General features: G+C 42.5%; 1 protein-coding gene across 2 annotated transcripts; it reads left to right on the top strand.

Moving 5' to 3' along the window:
* Positions 1 to 241: 241 nt before the first annotated feature.
* On the top strand, positions 242 to 17,850 carry LOC138955355 (methyltransferase-like protein 27). Of its 2 annotated transcripts, none has more exons than XM_070326971.1 (7): positions 242 to 361; positions 4,119 to 4,183; positions 7,629 to 7,795; positions 11,193 to 11,318; positions 13,146 to 13,281; positions 14,026 to 14,118; positions 17,637 to 17,850. In XM_070326971.1, the coding sequence occupies exons 3-7, from the start codon at positions 7,655 to 7,657 to the stop codon at positions 17,819 to 17,821; spliced, it is 681 nt and encodes a 226-aa protein (XP_070183072.1). In that variant the 5' UTR covers positions 242 to 361; positions 4,119 to 4,183; positions 7,629 to 7,654; the 3' UTR covers positions 17,822 to 17,850. The 2 variants fall into 2 exon arrangements, with proteins under 2 accessions (XP_070183072.1, XP_070183071.1); XM_070326970.1 differs by lacking the exon at positions 242 to 361 and adding an exon at positions 3,790 to 3,849.
* Positions 17,851 to 23,500: the final 5,650 nt, after the last annotated feature.

Here is a 23,500-nt window from a genome sequence, read left to right as displayed (position 1 = left end):
GGCGCCATTGTTCTTCAGGGCCAAGTCCACGAAAATAAATTCTTTGAACATTTCTCACGCTCGACAGAAAGCAGCCAGGATGTTCCCGTTCGATGAGCGTTTAAATGGAAGTATGCTTGTACTGTATGTAGACGCTCGGGGAGCTCTGTGATTGTTTACGGGAGGCTTACTGTGCCTTTAAAGTTGCTTAGTCTCCTTCCAGTGTTATCTAATTCGTATCTTATCGTCACGCTCATGAGAAAAATACCTGTCTCAGTGTTAGACATTTCTGTTGTGAAACTACAGGGGAAGCTACGGGAAGGGTATCTATCATGTGTTAGAGAGTAACTCTCAGACCATCGGAAGCCATTGCCACAGTAACGTAAGTAAAACTGCCGATCTCGTTTCTTGAGTTAGGCACTGATTACATTTAGTCAAGTTTTGACTAAATGTTTTAACGTAGAGGGAGAATCGAGACGAGGGTCGTGGTGTATGTGTGTGTGTGTGTGTGTCTGTCTGTCTGTCTGTCTGTGCGTGTGTGTGTGTGTAGAGCGATTCAGACCAAACTACTGGACCGATCTTTATGAAATTTTACATGAGAGTTCCTGGGAATGATATCTAAATGTTTTAACGTAGAGGGGGAATCGAGACGAGGGTCGTGGTGTATGTGTGTGTGTCTGTCTGTCTGTCTGTCTGTGCGTGTGTGTGTGTAGAGCGATTCAGACCAAACTACTGGACCGATCTTTATTAAATTTGACATGAGAGTTTCTGGGTATGATATCCCCGGACGGTTTTTTTTTTCGATAAATACCTTTGATGACGTCATATCCGGCTTTTTGTAAAAGTTGAGGTGGCACTGTCACACCCTCATTTTTCAATCAAATTGATTGAAATTTTGGCCAAGCAATATTCGACGAAGGCCGGTCTTCGGTATTGCATTTCAGCTTGGTAGCTTAAAAATTAATTAATGACTTTGGTCATTAAAAATCTAAAAATTGTAAAAAAAATTATTTCTTTCTAAAACGATCCAAATTTACGTTCATCTTATTCTTCATCATTTTCTGATTCCAAAAACATATAAATATGTTATATTCGGATTAAAAACAAGCTCTGAAAATTAAAAAGGGATTTAATGGACCAGCAAATTAGATGGACCAGCAGCAAAAAAGATGGGTTTCAACAGCAAATTAGCTGCGATAAATATTTTTGGCAGCAAAAAATATACTTAGCAGCAAATTGGATATTTTAGCAGCAAAAAAGATGGTTAACCAGCAGATTTGCTGTTTGAACAGCTGAAATGATATTTAAACTGCAAATTAGATACTTTACCAGCAAGAAAATACAACTGACAGCAGAATTGATGGTCACAGCAGCAGAATAGATGATCACAGCAGCAGATTACATGAATTCAACAAACGTGACTACATATGAACTGTAATCAGAGTTGTATCTGGGTCTTATTCACCTGAGCTTTGTTCGCCTTCCAGCAATTGTGGGTTGACATGTACTTTATTACGGCACGCTTTATTACTGAGACTGAGTATTTTCATCTTCTAGATAACTTCTTGTGACTACATCTGAACTACTGTGGGGCATCTTTTTTACTGTTAAAGAAATCTGCTTGGCTGTTCAATTAATCTATTCTGCTGTTGAATTCATCCAATTTGCTGCTTCACATTCGCTGCTCACTCCTTCCTATTTGCTGCTGAAACCATCTATTTTGCTGGTAAAAAAATTTTATGCGTTATCAAAATAAAATTTCCGAAATCGATTTAAAAACAATTTCATCTTATTCCTTGTGGGTTCCGTATTCCAAAAACATATAGATGTGATATGTTTGGATTAAAAACACGCTCAGAAGGTTAAAAAGAATACAGATAAAGAAAAGCGTGCTATCCTTCTCAGCGCAACTACTACCCCGCTCTTCCTGTCAATTTCACTGCCTTTGCATCGAGCGGTGGACTGACGATGCAACGAGTATACGCTCTTGCTGTACAAATGCAGTGAGTTCAGTTTCATTCTGTTAGTTCGACAGCTTGATTAAATGTTGTAATTTCGCCTAACGCGACTTGTTTTTATTATGATACAGGAAGACTTGTTTTGAGAACGTGAAAAATGCTAATGCTCTTTGTGGGTTGTTATACAGTTTTGCTGATTGAAAATGTTTCTGTCAGCTCTTTATCTCATGTTTATCCATCTGTCACCGCTCGAGATAGGCAGTTTGCAACTTATAACTAAAATGAGATGGGCAGATTGTTCAGAAACAAAAGACAGCTTTTTGCATGTTTCCCAACAGCTGGCACTGAACATGTTTTGCATGTCGTTGGAAAGAACGGTCAAATTTGTTTTTTAAAGAATGTCAGTTGTGTTTACCTATCTTGTCAAACAATGACGCTATGGCACACCGAACTATGCCGGTACCATTCTTCGTAAAAGGCGTACGAGTGTAAGTGGGAGACGCACCCCACAAAAGCAGCAGAAGAATAACAAGAACAAGAACAAGAAGAAAAATCAAAACTTGACTAAATGTAATAACAAAACGAGCAAGAACATTAACAAGAACAAGACGAGCAAGAACAAGAACACGAACAAGTACCTGAAGAAGAACAAGAACAATGGCTTGGCTGCATGCTCTGCAGTGTTGGGATTTAGGAGTTTGTATCTTTTTTTTAATTTCACATATTAACGAATGAGGATTGCTGCAGGCGTCACTTTCAAAATTAGTTCAATTCAAAAGCCCCACCCTGTTCGGGAAGTACCCAGGTTATTGAACTTTTGCCACGTCTTTAAGTGGAAGGGTGCTCTTATATCACTGTAAAGCCTGTATACACATTGGTGGTGGGGAAAATGATCGCTTACACAAACAAGAGGCGAAGCCTTCAAGGCTCCCGTAAGAAATCGACAAACAGTAACACAGACTCAATCACTCCGTCACACATACACACACACAGTAAGCATAGACACGGTGCAAGAGTGGGAGACGCTAGATCTAGATCTGTCTGTCTGTAGCCTACTTACGGGGACACGACTGCCACTGAGATCGACACTGCCCTTTCGACAGCGCTTCCTCGAGCAGACACTAAAAACACTCTGTGCAGATCAACCTGTAGGAAATCTCCTTTGGTATCTTCTTTATCTATTTTTTCTGGAGCCGCTACGAAACCGAAACACTCTGTGCCGATCAACCTGTAGGAAATCTCCTTTGGTATCTTCTTTATCTATTTTTTCTGAAGCCGCTACGAAACCGAAACACTCTGTGCAGATCAACCTGTAGGAAATCTCCTTTGGTATCTTCTTTATCTATTTTTTCTGAAGCCGCTACGAAACCGAAACACTCTGTGCAGATCAACCTGTAGGAAATCTCCTTTGGTATCTTCTTTATCTATTTTTTCTGGAGCCGCTACGAAACCGAACAATGTGAAATCGTCTTCCCCAAATCGGCGAATGCAGCTCGGTTAGAACTGAGAAGAGAATCTATACCACAATCCTTCACGCGATCTGACCTAACCTTGACCCCTGACCTGGTCTACATACCACACACAACACAAACCAGTCACCTGTTTTTACCCCCCCCCCCCCCCCAAAAAAAAAAAACCATCACCACCCGTTTTCTTTGGATACACACTTTATCTACATACGTGCCGACGAAATGTTGATCATTGCTTCAATACTTTGAAGCTGTTGACACGGCATAAAGATCTATATAGTAGAGAGCGGCATTTGACACGCATAACACGCGGGCGGAACGAAGAGCAAAAAATAATCATCCACATAAACTTAAATGCATGCGAGGACCCATTTTGCATCGAACACTATTGGCTGTAGCTTGAGCAAGGTAGAGGCAGCAGGTTGCGTACGGTTTGAATCAAGGTGGTTTTGTCAATTATTTTCTTATTGTCAAATTGCATTTAATATCCGTTTATGTTCATTTGAATCGAATGGATTATTTTGATGATGTTATATTTTGTTTTTGTATAATCGCAAGGGAGATTCACTGTGGGTTTAATTGAATCGAGTGGATTGTGACAAATGTTAGTTTTCGTTTGTGTGTGTAAATGCATGCTAGCGTTAGTGTTTGGGCCGTTTGAATCGTGTTAATGTTTCTCTAATTGTCAGTATAATATTGGTGTGCATTCTAGTGTCACGTTGGGATAGTCAGGCTTACATCGCTTGAGGGCTGCACTATTGTGAACAGAGAACTAAGGTATTGTATTTCTTTACACTTACAATCCCGCATTTATTTCTCATATTTTGTGTACTGATGTCACCACATCCTCATTTGACCGATGTGTGTTTTTCTCTGACACCAAACTCGACAAGCCTTATTTGTTGAGAAGATTTATTACAGCTGTCTTAACAGAAATGTGCTTCTTTTTTTCTCTTTTTTTTAGCTTGAAACAGTAACGGGTCAAGACCAAAAATCAACACAAACAAGAAAAATCACACAACAAAAAATCAGTGTGTCTTGATAATGTTTCCGTTGCAGCTCAGTAAGATTGTCTTGAATGTCAAATCCTTTTGCAGCTATGAAGAACTTACCTTGAATCTCAATGTTTGTGCATCTGTGCAGGACTTCATTTGTCTTTAACATCATTTTTGTCTGCATCTCTGCAGGACTTAATCTATCCTTAATCTATCTATTCACACTGTCGCCAAAGCAGAAAGCCGGAACCATTAGGCTTGGTGGAACTTCTCTGAGAGAGGATGAAGAAGCAACGTACCTTGGTGTCACATTTGATAGACCTCAGCCAAGACAAACCTGCAGACCCTCGACCGTGTGCAAAACCAGGCCCTCCGACTCATCACTGGCTGCAATGAAATCCACGCCCATCAAGGAAATGGAGAAGCTTACCACCATCGAACCCCTCTGTCAGAGAAGAGAAGCCAAGACTATGGTACAGGCCGAGAAGCTCAAGTGCCTACCCGACCACCCCATGAAGCACAGACTGAGCAACATCACCAAGAACCGGCTCAAACGGAGCAGTTTTGTACACGAGAGCAAGAGACTTTCTCGACAGTACAGGGAAGTCCTCCCACGGAACACTCTACCTCTGACTCAAGAAGAAGAGGAAACCCCCAAGGCAACAGAGAAACCAGGCATCCAGATCTGCACCAGTGTTCCACATGTTACCTCAGGAGAAGATCAGAATGACACAGCTCGACAGGCACTCACCTTAGCCCTGATCGACGAACAGTACCCAAAAGAGGCGTGGATCCATGTATACACCAATGGATCAGCAACTAACGCCGTGCTCAATGGAGGTGCTGGCATTCTGATCCAGTTCCCTGGGGGACATACAGCTACATCCAGCGTTGCCACTGGCAAACACTGCACAAACTATAAAGCAGAAGCAGAAGCTCTCATGCAGGCCGCCTGCTTGGTTCAGGACTCCGCAGACCCTTGCTACCAAGTTGTCTTCCTCTCGGACGCCCTTTCAGTCCTTCAGGCCCTAGAGAACGACAAACTCCCACAGCTGGCCAAAGCATTACAGATGGTCAGACAAACCAGAAGAGTTGTCCTCCAGCACACTGTGGGATACCAGGAAATGAAAGGACAGATGAGCTGGCGAAAGAAGGAGCCGTGGAAGACCAACCTGAAAACAGTGTCAGCTTTAGTGAGCAGAAGACAATCATCAAGGCATTGATGAGGCCAAGGACAAACAGAGATGACTACCACACATTGTCCAGAGAGCAGCAAGTCAACCTCATCAGGCTGCGTACTGGCCACAACAGACTCAATGATCACATGAACCGAAAGTTCAAGCTGGCGCCATCACCAACCTGTGCCTGCGGTCAAGAAGACCAAACAGCGGAACACATCTTACAGCGATGTCCCTTACTAGATGAGGAACGAAAAGAAGTGTGGCCGTCACCAACTCCCTTGCAGACCAAACTATATGGCAGTCGACAGGAGTTGGAGAAAACGACAACATTTATCACCAGTGCTGGACTGATCGTGTAACCTCTGCGAACGCCAAGAAGAAGAAGAAGAAGATTTCTTGAGAAGATTTATTACAGCTGTCTTAACAGAAATGTGCTTCTTTTTACATTTAGTCAAGTTTTGACTAAATGTTTTAACATAGAGGGGGGAATCGAGACGAGGGTCGTGGTGTATGTGTGAGTGTGTGTGTGTGTGTGTGTCTGTGTGTCTGTGTGTGTGTGTGTGTAGAGCGATTCAGACTAAACTACTGGGCCGATCTTTATGACATTTGACATGAGAGTTCCTGGGTATGATATCCCCGGACGTTTTTTTCTTTTTTTCGATAAATACCTTTGATGACGTCATATCCGGCTTTTTGTAAAAGTTGAGGCGGCACTCTCACACCCTCATTTTTCAATAAGTTGATGGAAATTTTGGCAACGCAATCTTCGACGAAGCCCGGGGTTTGGTATTGCATTTCCGCTTGGTGGCTTAAAAACTAATGAGTGAGTTTGGTCATTAAAAATCGGAAACTTGTAATTAAAATTATTTTTTTTATTAAACGATCCAAAAACAATTTCATCTTATTTTTCGTCATTTTCTGATTCCAAAAACACATACATATGTTATATTCGGATTAAAAACAAGCTCTGAAAATTAAAAATATGAAAAATTATGATCAAAATTAAATTTCCGAAATCGTTTTAAAAACTATGTCATCTTATTCCTTGTCGGTTCCTGATTCCAAAAACATATAGATATGATATGTTTGGATTAAAAACACGCTCTGAAAGTTAAAACGAAGAGAGGTACAGTAAAGCGTGCTATGAAGCACAGCGCAATCGCTACCGCGCCAAACAGGCTCGTCACTTTCACTGCCTTTTGCACTAGCGGCGGACTACGTATAGTTTCATTCTGTGAGTTCCACAGCTTGACTAAATGTAGTAATTTCGTCTTACGCGACTTGTTTTTCTTTTTTTTTTTTAGCTTGAAACAGTAACGGGTCAAGACCAAAAATCAACACAAACAAGAAAAATCACACAACAAAAAATCAGTGTGTCTTGATAATGTTTCCGTTGCAGCTCAGTAAGATTGTCTTGAATGTCAAATCCTTTTGCAGCTATGAAGAACTTACCTTGAATCTCAATGTTTGTGCATCTGTGCAGGACTTCATTTGTCTTTAACATCATTTTTGTCTGCATCTCTGCAGGACTTAATCTACCCTGAACGTCAGTTTCTTCTCCAGCTTTATAGAATTTGATTGACCTTGAATTTCATTTCATCTGCATCTCTGCAGGACTTAATCTATCTTGGACGTCAGTTTCTTTTGAAGCTTAGCAGGACTTAATTTACCTTGAATAGTAATTTCTTCTGCGTCTCTGCAAGACATTATATCGCTGCAGGACTTTAAAAGTATTCAATGTCTTTTTTAACTGGATCTCTGCATGATCTAATCTATCTTCAACGTCAAATCTATCTGCAGCACTTAAATAAACCGTGAATGCCTGTTTCTTCCGCAGTTTTCCCAAATCAAATGTTTCTGAAATGGTCATTTTCTGAAGCTCTACAGAACTTAAATGCGTGTCACAGCGTGTTTTTTTCTGCATTTGTGCAGAACACTAATGCGACATAGTTGGACATGTTGCCCTGCCCACAACCTGAATTGCGTGGAAAAAGTCATTGTAGCTGTAGCTTTGCATAATTGACATGTATTTTAAATGTCGTTCAGTCAGAAGTTGAGGAGAGTTGGACACAATGGCCGCCATGAAGGTAGACAAGCCGACGGACTGGACAGATTTGGAGGAGGTAGCGGCCAAGATGTTGGTTCCGGGTGTCACTCCCCAGCAGGTGACTGATTACTACAACACGTGGGCAAAGTCTGGATATGACGTCAAGGTCAGTGATACGATATAATTATATACTGATGCTAAACCCTGATATGAAATCTGAAACGCAAATATTTTAAACTTCATTACTACTTTTTTACTGCTATATTAACTTTGTTCATGTTAAAAGAAATATATCTCTCTCTTTCTCTCCCTCTCTGTCTCGCTCTATCTGTCTCTCTCTCTCTCTCTCTCTCTCTCTCTCTCTCTCTCTCTCTCTCTCTCTCTCTCTCTCTCTCTCTCTCTCTCTCTCTCTCTCTCTCTCTCTCTCGTTCTCTCTCTCTCCATATCTTTCCCTCTCTCCATATCTCTCCCTCTCTCCATATCTCTCCCTATCTCTCTCTCTCTCTCTCTCTCTCTCTCTCTCTGTGTCTCTCTCTCTCTCTCGATTCTCTCGTTCTCTCTCTCTCTCCATATATCTCCCTCTCTCTCTCTCACTGTCTCTCTCTCTCTCGTTCTCTCTCTCCATATCTCTCTCTCTCTCTCTCTCTCTGTCTCTCTCTCTCTCTCTCTCTCTCTTCCCCCTCTCTCTCTGGCCCTCTCTCTCTCTGTCTCTCTCTCTCTCTCTCTCTCTCTCTCTCTCTCTCTCTCTCTCTCTTTTGGAGTATCCTCACTTCACTCTTTCTTTATGTCCTCCCCGAAAAGAATTGTTTTTTGTATTCTTCATCTTCTTATTTTTTTTTTTATAAGAGATCAAGATTGTTAACAAGATTTGAAGAAACGCGTGTAAAATGTTGTTAATTCTGACTGATTGACCTAACTGTTATAGTTTCAAACACGACGACCACCAGGTAAACCGAGAAAGAAAACAAAATCTAATCGTTCCCTAACTCCAAACCGAACAACAAACCTTTTGGTCCATTTGTCAGCTCTTCGTTAGTCCTATGTCATGTTGACCGTGCATGCAGCTGTGTTAGGGGCTCCGCTCACATAATGTAACTTCAGCAGGACCGATGACGCACTGCAGATTATCCCAGCCCGCTACACGTTGCATGAAAGGAAAATAGGCCAAGCTAGTACTCGTCATAATCCCTATCGCGGCATAAATAATTATTATTTATTAATAGGCCGTGCGTCGTCTGTGCCGCTGAAACTGCGCAGGTATATTCTGCCCATTAGTGTCTCATTACACCACTATTCGGGGGCTGTAAAGGTTTCAATCTGTTTGTTTGTTTGTTGTTGTTGTTGTTGCTGTTGTTGTTGTTGTTGTTGTTGTTGTTTTGTGTGTTTTCTTTGGGGCGGGAAAATAGTTCAGTCGGTAACGTCGCTGGCTTGAAAACTAATTGTCGCTGTCGGCGTGGGTTCGATCCCCACGTTCGGCGAGGGATTTATTTCCCAGAGTCAACTTTGTGCAGACTCTCCTCGGTGTCCGAACATCGCCGTGTGCACGCATGCGCACGATAAAGAAACCAAGTTCACAATGACAGTCTCAGGGCTTGGAAACATGAAAACACGCATGCAGGATACAAAATAAGAAGGGTAGCGCCGTATACTGTACTAGATGAATACCCGCTTCGCCAGGTACGGCTTCGCCGGGAAGAAGTCGAGCCGAATACCCGGCTGCGCCGGGGACCCGGCTTTGCCGGGTGTACGCCGGCTTTGCCGGCGCACCGCACGAAGGAAGGGAGATAAACGCGCAAAACACTGGAGAAGAGTAAAAATAGTATAACGGGAATATGGATTGAGCGTTGTCGACAGTGACCTTCTAAAAATAGAAACGGGAATATGGATTGACGCCACACGAAGGAAGGGAGATAAACGCTGAAAACACTGGAGAAGATAAGGAAGAGTTACTGGGAATGGATCCAGAGAAAAACCAAAATCGGTTCAGCGCTGCGCGCTGAGAGCACGTGTTGAAATATCTCATCGAGCAGGTTGTGTCCGGGGTGTAGCTGAATATGGCCACCAAATTTGAAACATCCATCGAGAATCTTGGGCGTGCATTGCGGACACACACACACACACACACACACACACACACACACACACACACACACACACACACACACACACACACACACACACACACACACAGACACAAGTCGTATATATATATAGACTAGATGAATACCCGCTTCGCCGGGTACGGCTTCGCCGCGAAGAAGTCGAGCCGAATACCCGGCTGCGACGGGGACCCGGCTTTGCCGGGTGTACGCCGGCCGGCGCACCGCACGAAGGAAGGGAGATAAACGCGCAAAACACTGGAGAAGAGTAAAAATAGTATAACGGGAATATGGATTGAGCGTTGTCGACAGTGACCTTCTAAAAATAGAAACGGGAATATGGATTGACACCACACGAAGGAAGGGAGATAAACGCTGAAAACACTGGAGAAGATAAGGAAGAGTTACTGGGAATGGATCCAGAGAAAAACCAAAATCGGTTCAGCGCTGCGCGCTGAGAGCACGTGTTGAAATATCTCATCGAGCAGGTTGTGTCCGGGGTCTACCTGAATATGCCCACGGAATTTGAAACAGATCCATCGAGAACCTTGGGCGTGCATCGCGGACACACACACACACACACACACACACACACACACACACACACACACACACACACACACACACACACACACAAACACACACACAGACACAAGTCGTATATATATAGATAGATGGCAGCTCGCTTTGCCAAGGGAGAAAGCAGCCCGATTTCCATGAGGGTAACCTCATAGGACTATAATCTTATTCTTATCCTTATCCTTATCCTTATCCTTGTTTGTTCATCCGGGCTTAGATTAGATATCTGGTACAGGGTGACACACACAAAACGGTCATGTGGTGATGTCCTTGATGATATCGGTCGTCCAGAGTGTGATTGTCTGTTAGTGTCTTTACAATTGAGGTTACGCACAGTCCCATGGGTTCTGAACTTGTTGACCCATCTGTAGATCATTGAGTGGACATGAAATTCACGACATCCGAACCGTTCTTTGAATTGCAATTGAGCTGCATGGATTGACTTCAGCCGAAAATATGCCTCAACTATAAATGTCTTTTCCTCCGTAGTCCATGCCATCTCGAAGCTCAAATTTGGTACACTCATAGAACATTGGTTCCACTTGGTAAATCTGAAAAATTAAAAGAATTGATCAAATGATTTCAAAAGTTATTCAAGTTTAGGTGATGACCGGTTTTTTTGCCCCCTGATCCAAGTGTGCCTGCAGCGCCGGGGAGCTCACATAGAGCACATTTTTGTGCGCCAGTGAAACAAAGACTTGACACTTTGGGGATGTCTGCTACATAGGCTTGACCTAATGTGGCGTAAGTTTTGTGTTGATCTAAGTACAATTTCTGAAGTTATACGACTTTTGGTGATGACCGGTTTTTTGGTGTCACCCTGTACTTATGGGTCGATTAATGTGTTCTTGCTTTACGTCTATCGTTCCTCATGTTCTTATACAGATTGCACAAGAATGTAGTCGTCCACAGACAATTCTGGGGGACCAGCTGAAAGAGTTATTTCCAAAGAACAGAGAGAAATACAGCGTTCTTGACGTGGGCGCTGGAACAGGCATCACTGGTCAACATGTAAGTACGCGGTATGCTTGTTTAGGCGTACCTGTGTCTTTTAATATGTGTGCGTCTTGGGTTTGGGAGGAGGAGGGCACACAGACAGACAGAGAGACAAAGAGAGAGATGGGGTTAAAGAGAGAGAGTGAGAGAGAAACAACAAGACAGAGAGCGGGGAGAGAGAGGGAGTCCAGAGAGGGCCACATAGAGAGAGAGGGGGACAGAGAGAGAGAGAGAGAGGGCCAGAAAGGGCCACATAGAAAAAGAGGGGGCCAGAGAGAGAGAGAGAGAGGGCCAGAAAGGGCCACATAGAGAGAGAGGGGGGCCAGAGAGAGGGCCAGAAAGGGCCACATAGAGAGAGAGAGGGGGCCAGAGAGAGAGAGAGAGAGGGGGCCAGAAAGGGCCACATAGAGAGAAAGGGGGGCCAGAGAGAGAGAGAAAGAGGGGGGGCCAGAAAGGGCCACATAGAGAGAGAGAGGAGGGCCAGAGAGAGAGAGAGAGAGAGGGCCAGAAAGGGCCACATAGAGAGAGAAGGGGCCAGAAAGAGAGGGCCAGAAAGGGCCACATAGAGAGAGAGGGGGCCAGAGAGAGAGAGGGGGGCCAGAAAGGGCCACATAGAGAGAGAGGGGGCCAGAGAGAGAGAGAGAGAGGGCCAGAAAGGGCCACATAGAGAGAGAGGGGGCCAGAGAGAGGGAGGGCCAGAAAGGGCCACATGGAGAGAGAGGGGGGCCAGAGAGAGAGAGAGAGTGCCAGAAAGGGCCACATAGAGAGAGAGGGGGGGCAGAGAGAGAGAGAGAGGGCCAGAAAGGGCCACATAGAGAGAGAGGGAGCCAGAGAGAGAGAGAGGGCCAGAAAGGGCCACATAGAGAGAGAGAGAGAGGGCCAGAAAGGGCCACATGGAGAGAGAGGGGGCCAGGGAGAGAGAGTGAGAGGGCCAGAAAGGGCCACATAGAGAGAGATGGGGCCAGAGAGAGAGAGAGAGAGAATGAGAGAGAGAGAGAGAGAGAAAGGGCAACAGAGAGAGAGAGAGGACCAGAGAGAGAGAGAGAGAGGTCCAGAGAGAGAGAGAGAGAGAGAGGGCCAGAGAGAGAGAGAGAGGGCCAGAGAGAGAGAGAGAGAGAGAGAGAGAGGGTCAGAGAAGGACAGAGAGAGAGAGAGAAAGAGGGCAACAGAGAGAGAGAGAGAGAGAGAGAGAGAGAGAGAGAGAGAGAGAGGGCCAGAGAGAGAGGGGGGAAGAGAGAGAGAGAGAGAGAGAGAGAGAGAGAGAGAGAGAGAGAGAGAGAGAGAGAGATATGCTGAAGATGATGGAACTTTATTTTACACGGATAGAGATTCAAGGCCTCGCCTTTTCTTACAACCTGTCTTTACATCTAATACAACATTCGAATAAGTATGTGCATACATGATGGACAAGTAGAACTAACCGAAAATAAGCAAACAATTGTACAAACAAGCAAACAAACACAATATAATACCACGAAACAAAAAGAGAAAGAGAGAGAGAGAGAGAGAGAGAGAGAGAGAGAGAGAGAGAGAGAGAGAGAGAGAGAGAGAGAGAGAGATCAAATCAAATCAAATCAAATCAAATCAAATTTTATTTTACGACGGTTGTGGCATAAGCAATATAAACGAGCTTCTTTTCAACCAGCCCTCACCCAGAGAGGGACTATTCTAATCTTAAATACATATATATATATGTATATACAAATGTAAAACAATTACAAAAGAGAGAGAGAGAGAGAGAGAGAGAGAGAGAGAGAGAGAGAGAGAGAGAGAGAGAGAGAGAGAGGGGAAATTGATTATGTTTTGAAATGGCTTTACACAACCTTTTCATTTTGCTTTCAGCTGAGACAAATTGGCTTCCTTACGATTGATGCGTTAGAGCCTTCCCCTGAGATGTTACGAGTAGCCAGGGAAAAGAAAGTCTACCGTAATGCCTACAGCTGCTATTTGACCTGTGAACCGTCCGAGATACCAGCAGGTAAAAATATTATCATTACAGATGTAATTAAATGTTCAACTAATTGTTATCGTTTTCCGCCAGTTATAACATTAACCCGCAACATTTCTGATTGAAAATTCAGCAAATTCAGTTGTTGCGCACGTGGTGGTTTGTCTACCGGGTATCGTTATTAGCCTATGACGGAGCTATCTTCTCGGTAAAAGCATACCGGGTATCTCAGGCTCCCATTGGCCCAATTTAAATCGGTATTGTCAAGGAAGTCAATCGCGAGCAGAGATACACGGTAGATTTATACGATACCAGAAGATTTAACTGGGTAAAAAGTCAATGTTGGTGTTCCGTAGACCATAGTACTTAGTGTCTTGGTCATGAAACAAGGTGGACGGGACCTGTGAGTTTGGTGTGCTCTCTAAAACTACAACAGAGAAGAGTAGACTAGAGTAGAACTTCCGCCCACCCGGCCGCTCACCATGTGATCGCCCAGTGCCATGTGCCTGTGGTTATTCACCCTTTCGCTGTATCTCATTTTCTGAGTTTGTTGCAAATTGTTTGAAAAAAACAAGAATTTTAATTATCGTTTGATTTATGACAAAACAAAACATTCACAACTACTTTGACCGAATGGTCTTTTAAGTGGACAGACACACACACACAAATGGCTGAGGTTGAAAAATAAATTGTTGTTGGAGACAAGAATATGAAGGCTTTATTTGAACTAGAGGCTTACGAAATTAAGTTTACAATCATATCGATGTGTTTCAGCGTCCTACGATGCTGCTGTGCTGGTTGGGGTGGTCGGTCATGGGCATCTGCCGTGTGCTGCCTTTGAAGAAATGGCCAGGCTCGTCAAACAAGGTACAGTGGAAGCCCTCCCCAACCTCCTTTTCAGTCCTCCAAATCTCTGAGAAAATCAGATCTGGAAAAGGAGGAAGTCGTAAACTGTGGGTAAATGTACAGAGGTTATGAACAGAGAATCTGAGAATGCAGGGTCTGAACATGGAGTAGTCTTTGAATGGGAGGAGGAGGTGTTTTAGAACGGAGAGGGCCCTAAAGGGTTTAAAATCGTGATCGTGATTGGCGTTTTTTTACCTTTCTGTGACCGTGATTGCCGAAATTTCCATTTCTGTGATCGTGATGGGACTTTGCCCGTGATCCGTGATGACAAAAAAATCAAGTCTCGTGATCGTGATCGTCATTTGTTTTCGTGATCGTGATGGGCATTATTGCAAAGCATTTTATTTTCAACGTACATTTTTCACAGCTGTATCACTCTATGATCCTCTATTCGTCAAGGAGCCAATCCCGATTGAAGGGAAGCAACAACACATTCAGAAATATGATTTTGACAGCGATTGCTTCCCTTTAAGAGAACCAATCACACAAAAAAAGAGATCCAATCAGAAGGCAAATTGCAAAAGTCTGCCAAACTTCATCCAATGGAAGGGCTTCGTGCAAAAGTTTTGAGTGCATTCAGTCAAATTCGAATTCGAAGATCAAAAATGGCGTGCAGCGGTACTGTCATCGAACTTCTGTTATATTTTGTGGATTCAAGCCAGACCAAAGCAGGCGGCGAGAATGCCTTCCTTCTACGGGTCGGTCTTTCCGAAGACGAAATATCAAGGTATGTTGATCTATGTTGCTCTATGACTGTTCTGAATGTAGGCAAAGATCTTGAAATTTGTTCAAGATCTTTGAGTTTGGGTGAGATCATTGACATTGTCGACATTACCACGTCCGGCTGTCACTCGCTCAGTGTGACCTCGACTGGCTCGAGATCGAGTCTGCGTGTAGCCAAAACCGAAACTAGAAATGTGTTTTTTTCATCCCAGCAACGTGGACACGCTTGGCATAGATTCTAATTGTCGCTTCTTTGCATAAAGCTTGGATTTATTTTTGCGCCTGTAAACTTTAATATCAACAATGGGTTAAATTCAGAAACAATGGCGGGGAGACGTGCCAGTTTGGGTCACTTGATCCTCATGTCAAAGACGATCAAAGTCAAGTTCGTTGGGGATTTTGTCAGGCATGCTACTTTTCCGGTAATTGCCGGAAATCCGATAAAGCCGTTTTCAAAATCCGGTGAAGTCAAATTTATTCCGGTGAAGTTGAACAATTTTCGCAAAAACGATCCGTGTGAATATCGCGCAACGCGACCGGGCGCCGGTCTGAATGAAGCCAGCGCATAGTAGTGTTGTTTTCACCAGTTTGGAGGTGTGTTGAATGGTGGTGGGGGGAGGCTAAAATGGGATTTTTAACAAGATCACAACACTATTACAGCCCTGAAAATGATGCCCAGAATGCACCAGATTGCACAGATTTTAACCGTTTTTTTAAAAAGATTTCGGGGGGGCATGCCCCCGGACCCCCCTAGTTGGCTCGCTTGCTTCGCAGGCTCAGGCCACTGGCACTGCGCGCTTCTTTCAGGTAAAACCATTTTTGCCCTGTAGCATTCCTGTTTGTTTTTCAAGGCCATGAAACCAGGCGATGGTGTACCTCAAATTGTATGGCAAAGTTGAAAATAAAGAACCCATCACACATACATGTACTTTAATTTCAATCCACCCAATAGTTTTTGAGGAAATGGGCTTACAAGATTTAGCTCTGGAAATGTGAAATTCAAAAAATAATAAGAAAAAAGTGCAACAGTTCTCACTTTGTGTTGAATAAACAATAGAGCCAGAGGAGCGAATTACTGTGTGGTTGTGTGTACTTTGACACGTGCTTTCTGTACATGCAACTTTTACCGTGACCGTGATTTGCCACTGGTGTTCGTGATCGTGAAAACAAAAATCAAGGTAACTGTGATCGTGAAAGCTAAAATTTCCCTTCCCGTGATCGTGATGATACACCCCCTTTGGGGCCCTCAACGGAGGTGCCACTGTTTTCTTATGTTTTCGGTGTGAGTGGAAAACATGAGAGTTGCATAATACTATAGTTCTGATTGTGAAATGCAGGAAGAGGGGGAAAAATAAGCAATAACTCTCGTAAAGTCTACAATAAAGGATTATAGCACTGTTCTGCACAGTCTTCGTCGTCAAGATTTTCTCACTATCATTGCGCTATAGCCGAATGCGCATTCGTATGCCTGATGAACATGAACATAGCAGAGTCTCTTCTTCAGTTCTTTCCCTTCGATTTCAATCACCGTTGATCGATGGATTTACAGGCGATTTCACTTGAGAGATATATATTAGATATTAGAGATATTAAAACACCTATATTTATCATATAAAAAAAATTATGTTTGATAAAAGCTGTATTCTATTGTGTTCTGGCTAAATCTGTCTCGCAGGTTTCTGGTGACTTCAGTTTTGATAACAGCTATAATTATTCCGCTGTGTTCTGGTTTTTACATTTAGTCAAGTTTTGACTAAATGTTTTAACGTAGAGGGGGAATCGAGACGAGGGTCGTGGTGTATGTGTGTGTGTGTGTGCGTGTGTGTGTGTGTGTAGAGCGATTCAGACTAAACTGCTGGACCGATCTTTATGAAATTTGACATGAGAGTTTCTGGGAATGATATCCCCGGACGTTTTTTTCTTTTTTTCGATAAATGTCTTTGATAACGTCATATCCGGCATTTTGTAAAAGTTGAGGTGGCACTGTCACACCCTCATTTTGCAATCAAATTGATTGAAATGTTGGCCAAGCAATCTTCGACTTCTGTATTGCATTTCAGTTTGATGGCTTAAAAATTAATTGATGGCTTTCGTCATTAAAAATCTGAAAATTGTAAAAACATTTTTTTTTTATAAAACGATCCAAATATACGTTCATCTTATTCATCATCATTTTCTGATTCCAAAAACATAAATATGTTATATTCGGATTAAAAACAAGCTCTGAAAATTAAAAATATAAAAAATTATTATTAAAATAAAATTTCCGAAATCGATTTAAAAACAATTTCATCTTATTCCTTGAGGGTTCCTGATTCCAAAAACATATAGATGTGATATGTTTGGATTAAAAACACGCTCAGAAAGTTAAAAAGAATAGAGATAAAGAAAAGCGTGCTATCCTTCTCAGCGCAACTACTACCCCGCTCTTCTTGTCAATTTCACTGCCTGTGCATCGAGCGGTGGACTGACGATGCTACGAGTATACGCTCTTGCTGTAAAAATGCAGTGAGTTCAGTTTCATTCTGTTAGTTCGACAGCTTGACTAAATGTTGTAATTTCGCCTTACGCGACTTGTTTTCTCTCATCTCTCTCTAGGTGGCAACATGTTTGGCAACAAGTATTCCACTCAGTATTTCAGTATTGACTGTATCTGTATCGTCTGTTTCTAGGTGTAACAGCTATTCCGCTGTTTTCTTATGTTCTTGCTTTTTCTCTCTGATTTTGACTGTTTGATCTGTTTCGTCTGTTTCTAGGTGGCTACATCGTCAACTGCATGAGGAAGGCGTACCTACATGAAATCCCAGAGTACATCCAGAACTGGGAACCCATGATAGCTCGCCTTGAAAAGGAGGGCAAATGGAAAGTGGTCAAGATGGAGAGTTACGAAAATCATTTCATTGGCAAAGACGGTCTTCTCACGGTCTTCCACGTGTGCTGAACTGCAATAGATAGTTTGTGTGCAAACGCTGTCCGTGTCTTTGTTACAGTTATAAACTTTACATCTGCCTTTGAAGCAAAGAAAGGAATGGTGAGAGAAAGATAAAGGAAGGAAGGGAAAGTGAACGAAAAAAAAGAAACAAGTCGCGTAAGGCGAAAATACAACATTTAGTCAAGCTCAGTCGAACTCACAGAATGAAACTGAACGCATTGCATTTTTTCCGCAAGACCGTACACTCGTAGCATCGTCTGTCCACCGCTCGTGGCAAACGCAGTGAAATCAACAATCCAGAAAAGCGCGGTAGCGGTTGCGCTGAGGAGGATAGCACGCTTTTCTATATCTCTATTCTTTTTAACTCTCTGAACGTGTTTTTAATCCAAACATATCATATCCATATGTTTTTGGAATCAGGAACGGACAAGGAATAAGATGAAATTGTTTTTAAATCGATTTCGGAAATTTAATTTTAATCATAATTTTTATATTTTTTTAATTTTCAGAGCTTGTTTTTAATCCGAATATAACATATGTATATGTTTTTGGAATCAGAAAATGATGAAGAATACGATAAACGTAATTTTGGATCGTTTTATAAAAAAATAATTTTAATTACAATTTTCAGATTTTTAATGCCCAAAGTCATTAATTAATTTTTGAGCCTCCAAGCTGAAATGCAATACCAAAGTCCGGCCTTCGTCGAAGATTGCTTGGCCAAAATTTCAATCAATTTGATTACAAAATGAGGGTGTGACAGTGCCGCCTCAAGTTTTACAAAATGCCGGATATGACGTCATCAAAGACATTTATGGAAAAAATGAAAAAAACATCTGGGGATATCATACCCAGGAACTCTCATGAAAAATTTCATAAAGATCGGTGCAGTAGTTTACTCTGAATCGCTCTACACACACACACACACACACACACACTGACACACAACAACCTGGTCAGTGCTTAGAAGCTTCTGCTGAGCCAGTTATATCTAAGGTTGGTTTATTGTAGTGCCAGACAGACAAAGACAGACTCAACAGACAGAGAGACAGACATTGACAGAACAAGTGTAAAATGAGTAACTCGACGATTTTGGTTGAGGGGGGGGGGCGTGTGCGTGTAGGGGGGGGGGGGGGGGGTGACTGCCATTGTAGAAGATGATCGAGGGTGACGGAGAGAGAGACATGTCAATCTGTGACGTGGCTCATATTTTCAGCAAGAAAAATGGACAGAAAATAACCACCCCTCGCCCTGTTATAGTAATGTCTGAAAATGTAGGGCAGAGCGCCAGCCGGGAAAAAACTTCCGGCAACATGGCCGCTGGTGTGCCGGATCCTTTATCTCAAGTCCATGTCCGGGAAGGGACTCTTGAATTAAAGGCTTGTCACTGGAGACTCGGCCCTCCCATTTTTAACAGCCTCTCTGGGCCCTCTCAAAGACAGCTCAGCCATTTCAACGCTGTAAAAGCTTTTGGAAAAAGGGAAAGGAGTTTTGAGGCGAGAAAGACAGATTCCAAAAAATAAAAAAATAAAAAAGACAGACATAAAGAATGACAAAAGGAGTAAAAACTGTGAGGTGGTTTGAAAGGGGGAGAAGGTGGATGAGTGCGAATGAGCCAAAGTGAAAGAAGAAAAGGGGAAAAAAAAGAAGAAGAAAGGTGGTTGTAAGGGGCGATGTTGACAGGCGTGTTCAAGAAGTGATCGGCCACATTGTCGTCGCTGCTAGCTTTCGTCCCCCCAGTGTTTGCAGGCCGCGACTCCTCATAACTAGAAAATTCTCCGACTTTTTCTGGCCTAATCTAATTCCAGCACCAACAGCGAAAGCTGACAGGGGGGAGAAGGGAGGAGAGACGTAGAAGGACTCGGACAATTTTTGTTACCTCCTCCTAAGTTGACACCCCGCGCCGGCTGCCTTCTTGGCTGTCAAGGGAGATAAAAAAGCTAGAGTGTTTGACCAAGGGAGAAAACCTCGTGACAGAGTTGAGGCTGCAGGGGTAGCAGCTGTTTTGTCAAAGCCAAGAGCTCTGTGGCCTTTTAGCTGCTTGGCCACGCTTTGGTGCGAGCTGGAATAATAGCTTTCCTCCTCCTCAGTTACGTTCTTTTCTCTTCTGCTATGTTCTTGTCCTCTAGCTGCTGAAACCTAGGTGGCATTGTTGGTTAAGTGGTTACGTACAAACCGCCGTAGCGTTATTTTGTGGTGACAATATAATGATAATGCCCTGAATTAATGTTCTGTGGTTTCGAGATGAAGTTTAAACGTGGGCCTGAATTGTTGGTTAAGTGGTTACGTACAAAACGCCGTCGCTTTATTATGTGGTGAAAATATATGGATATGTCCCTGAATTATATTCTGTTCTTTCCTGTTTTGTGGCTGCTGTTTAAACATAGGCCTCGTTGGTGGATTGTACGGAACGTACAACTCGCCGTCGCGTTACTTGGTGGTGACATTATAATGATATCGGTTGCCCTGAATTCTATTCTGTTCTTTCCTGTTTTGGGGCTCCTGTTTAAACTTAGGCCTTTGTTGGTGAAGTGGTTACGAACAAACCGCCGTCGCGTTATTTTGTGGTGACAAGATAATAATATTGCCATTAATAGAGACCTTAAGATCATTTTCGTTTTGTCCCACCACATTCGTTTCGTTCCATATAAGGAAGTGCTACGTCACAAAATTTGTGTACCCGTCACTTCCGGTAGCTTGCGAAAAGAATTTCGCTGCAATCAGCCACACGAAGTTCGTCGATTTGGGCAATTCTACAAAACTACTTTCGTAAGTATAATATGGATATTTCTAGATGACAATCATATATTTATTGGAAATTAGTTACTAGATTCTTTTTAAGTCTGTTGATATTTTGCTATCCAAAGGCTTAGAGTGGACTCTAAAGTCGATTTTTCACTTGTTTTCTGAAGCATACATTTGGTCAGGTTGGAGTAAGGATTATTCAAGATGGCGGACACGAGCCGATTGTCGATTCATATGTTTGGAAGCAATTTTGTCTGCTATGATATGGATAAAACAGTTGAGTAAGTGAGTCAAATCTTACTTTGAGTAGTGTTTCATATTTCACATGTGTAAATTTAATGTGTAACGTCGGGATGCAAGTCAATTGCGCATGTATCGTCAGCGCTTCTTTGGCTCTATGTTTACTATTTTAGTCATTCGGTTTAGGCTGATTTCTCGTCACCGAGTTAAGTCCACTCCCGCTGAGAACAGAATTTCGCTTCTGCCTTCTTAAGCGCGAAAATCGCAACACGCATCAGTGAGTTTTCGGTCTGCGCGCGCATACTCAACGGGCGAGAAGAAAACAGCGACGAAACGAAAGTCGTGAGCTTTTTCACCACTCTTAAAGTCTCTAATGATAGTCCGTTCTTTCCTGTTTTAGGGCAGCTGTTTACATTCGGGCCTTGTTGGTGAAATGGTTCCATTTATATACACAATATAATATTATTGCTCTGAATTCTGATTTGCTCTTCTGGCTGCTGAAACCGTGGCTATGTTACGTATAAACTGTAGTTGCGTTTCTATGTGATGACAGTATTAAATATTGCCCTGAAATCTGTTTTTCTTTATTGTTCTGTTGGGGCTGCTGTTCAAACCTTGGTTTTGTTGTTTGGGTGGTACCGTAAAAACCGCGGTCACGTTTCTTTGTGTTGACTCCAATGTCGCTCTGAACTCTGTTCTGTAATGTTAGATTTTGTTTCTATTTGTTTCTTTGGACTAAATTATTTCCTTCAGTTGATTTTTGAGTCACTTGAGAAAAAGTGACTCTATGTAATCGGTCAGTGTTAGTCTGTCCGGCCGGCCGTCCGGCCGGCCGTCCGTAGACACCACCTTAACGTTGGACTTTTCTCGGAAACTATCAAAGCGATCGGGCTCATATTTTGTTTAGTCGTGACCTCCAATGACCTCTACACTTTAACGATGGTTTCGTTGACCTTTGACCTTTTTCAAGGTCACAGGTCAGCGTCAAAGGAAAAATTAGACATTTTATATCTTTGACAAAGTTCATCGGATGTGATTGAAACTTTGTAGGATTATTCTTTACATCAAAGTATTTACATCTGTAGCCTTTTACGAACGTTATCAGAAAAACAAGGGAGATAACTAGCCTTTTCTGTTCGGCAACACACAACTTAACGTTGGGCTTTTCTCGGAAACTATAAAAGTGACCGGGCTCAAATTTTATGTGAACGTGACTCATTGTGTTGTGAATAGCAATTTCTTCCTGTCCATCTGATGCCTCATATAATATTCAGAACTGCGAAAGTGACTCGATCGAGCGTTTGCTCTTCTTGTTAATACTCGTACTGGAAATCTCTTGTTATTGGGTGGGTGTTTTTTTCTTCTTCTTTTTGTCTGTTTTATTTTTCTTCTCATTAGTTCTTGTTTGGTGTTTCTAATTCTTCTTAGTCGTTTTTTCTCCATTGTTTTTATTTTATTTTCATAATAATTATTATCGTTTCCTGTTACTGCTCTATTTTAACTCTTCCAATTCCTTGTTTTTGTTATTTTCAGCTGTTACTTTGTTTTTGGTACAGCTGTTTTTTAGGCTATTGTCGGATATTTTCTCTGCAGTACATACGTGCGATCAGGATTTTTTGCGAAGACGACGATGTTGGTGGTGCAGCGGACCCCTCTCCCTTTCATGTTAAGACGCCCCCCGCCACCCTTAATGGCACCCCTCCCCCCTCTCCTTTTGAGACATCTCACATCCCTCTTTTTGTTTAAGACCCTAGTGTTGTTTTTTTGCCTGTTCATTGCGTATGTAAATGCACTTCCATTTTGAGATTCTCTCCCGTTTAAGATGTGATTTTTCTTAGAGTTTTTGGAGGTCTTCGCAGCTACTTCAAAAAGACGAAACAAATGTTGACTGAGAGACGAAAAACCAAAGACTGGTGACTGAACTCCGGTAACAGGTTACACAGTGCTTTTAGTTTCCAATCCTAATAAAAAGCTATGTAATTGTTGACCGGTTTCGATGCACGGGAACTTGCCTTTAAAAGAGACTCCTCTCCTTCCCCCTCCTCTCCCCCCCCCCTTCCTCTCCGTTTATGACCTTCCCCTTTTATAAATATAATCTTTCAGATTTTCTGTCCATGTCGTCTGTTCTTTAACTTCCATTGTAAGGCTTTTTCCCCTTTGAGACGTTTGTTTTATTTGAGCGGTAGTTGTGTACGTCTTGACACTACAAGAGATATCTTGCAGTACTATACACAATGAAAAATGCTGTGCCTGTTTGATAGGGCACATCATTGCTTGTCTACTGACAGAAAACATATAGAAGAAAACAAAGTTTCCCCCCGCGGGTTAGGGGGAAGAATTTACCCGATGCTCCCCAGCATGTCGTAAGAGGCGACTAACGGATTCTGTTTCTCTTTTTACCCTTAAGTGTTTCTTGTATAGAATATAGTCAATTTTTGAAAAGATTTTAGTCAAGCAGTATGTAAGAAATGTTAAGTCCTTTGTACTGGAAACTTGCATTCTCCCAGTAAGGTAATACATTGTACTACGTTGCAAGCCCCTGGAGCAAATTTTTGATTAGTGCTTTTGTGAACAAGAAACAATTGACAAGTGGCTCTATCCCATCTCCCCCCTTTCCCCGTCGCGATATAACCTTCGTGGTTGAAAACGACGTTGAACACCAAATAAAGAAAGAAAGAAAACAAAGTTGGGCGGACCACTCCA

This window comes from Littorina saxatilis, unplaced genomic scaffold (assembly GCF_037325665.1).
Source record: "Littorina saxatilis isolate snail1 unplaced genomic scaffold, US_GU_Lsax_2.0 scaffold_393, whole genome shotgun sequence".
In the NCBI taxonomy this organism is placed as follows: Eukaryota; Metazoa; Mollusca; class Gastropoda; order Littorinimorpha; family Littorinidae; genus Littorina; species Littorina saxatilis.
The sequence above is the reverse complement of the archived record's forward strand: the minus strand, read 5'-3'. Positions and strand labels throughout refer to the sequence as shown.

Coding starts and splice junctions, on each gene's coding strand:
- LOC138955355 (XM_070326971.1), top strand. CDS start 7,655: ATGGCCGCCATGAAGGTAGACAAGCCGACGGACTGGACAGATTTGGAG. Junction 7,796..11,192: donor AGTCTGGATATGACGTCAAG/GTCAGTGATACG, acceptor GTTCTTATACAG/ATTGCACAAGAATGTAGTCG. Junction 14,119..17,636: donor GGCCAGGCTCGTCAAACAAG/GTACAGTGGAAG, acceptor GTCTGTTTCTAG/GTGGCTACATCGTCAACTGC.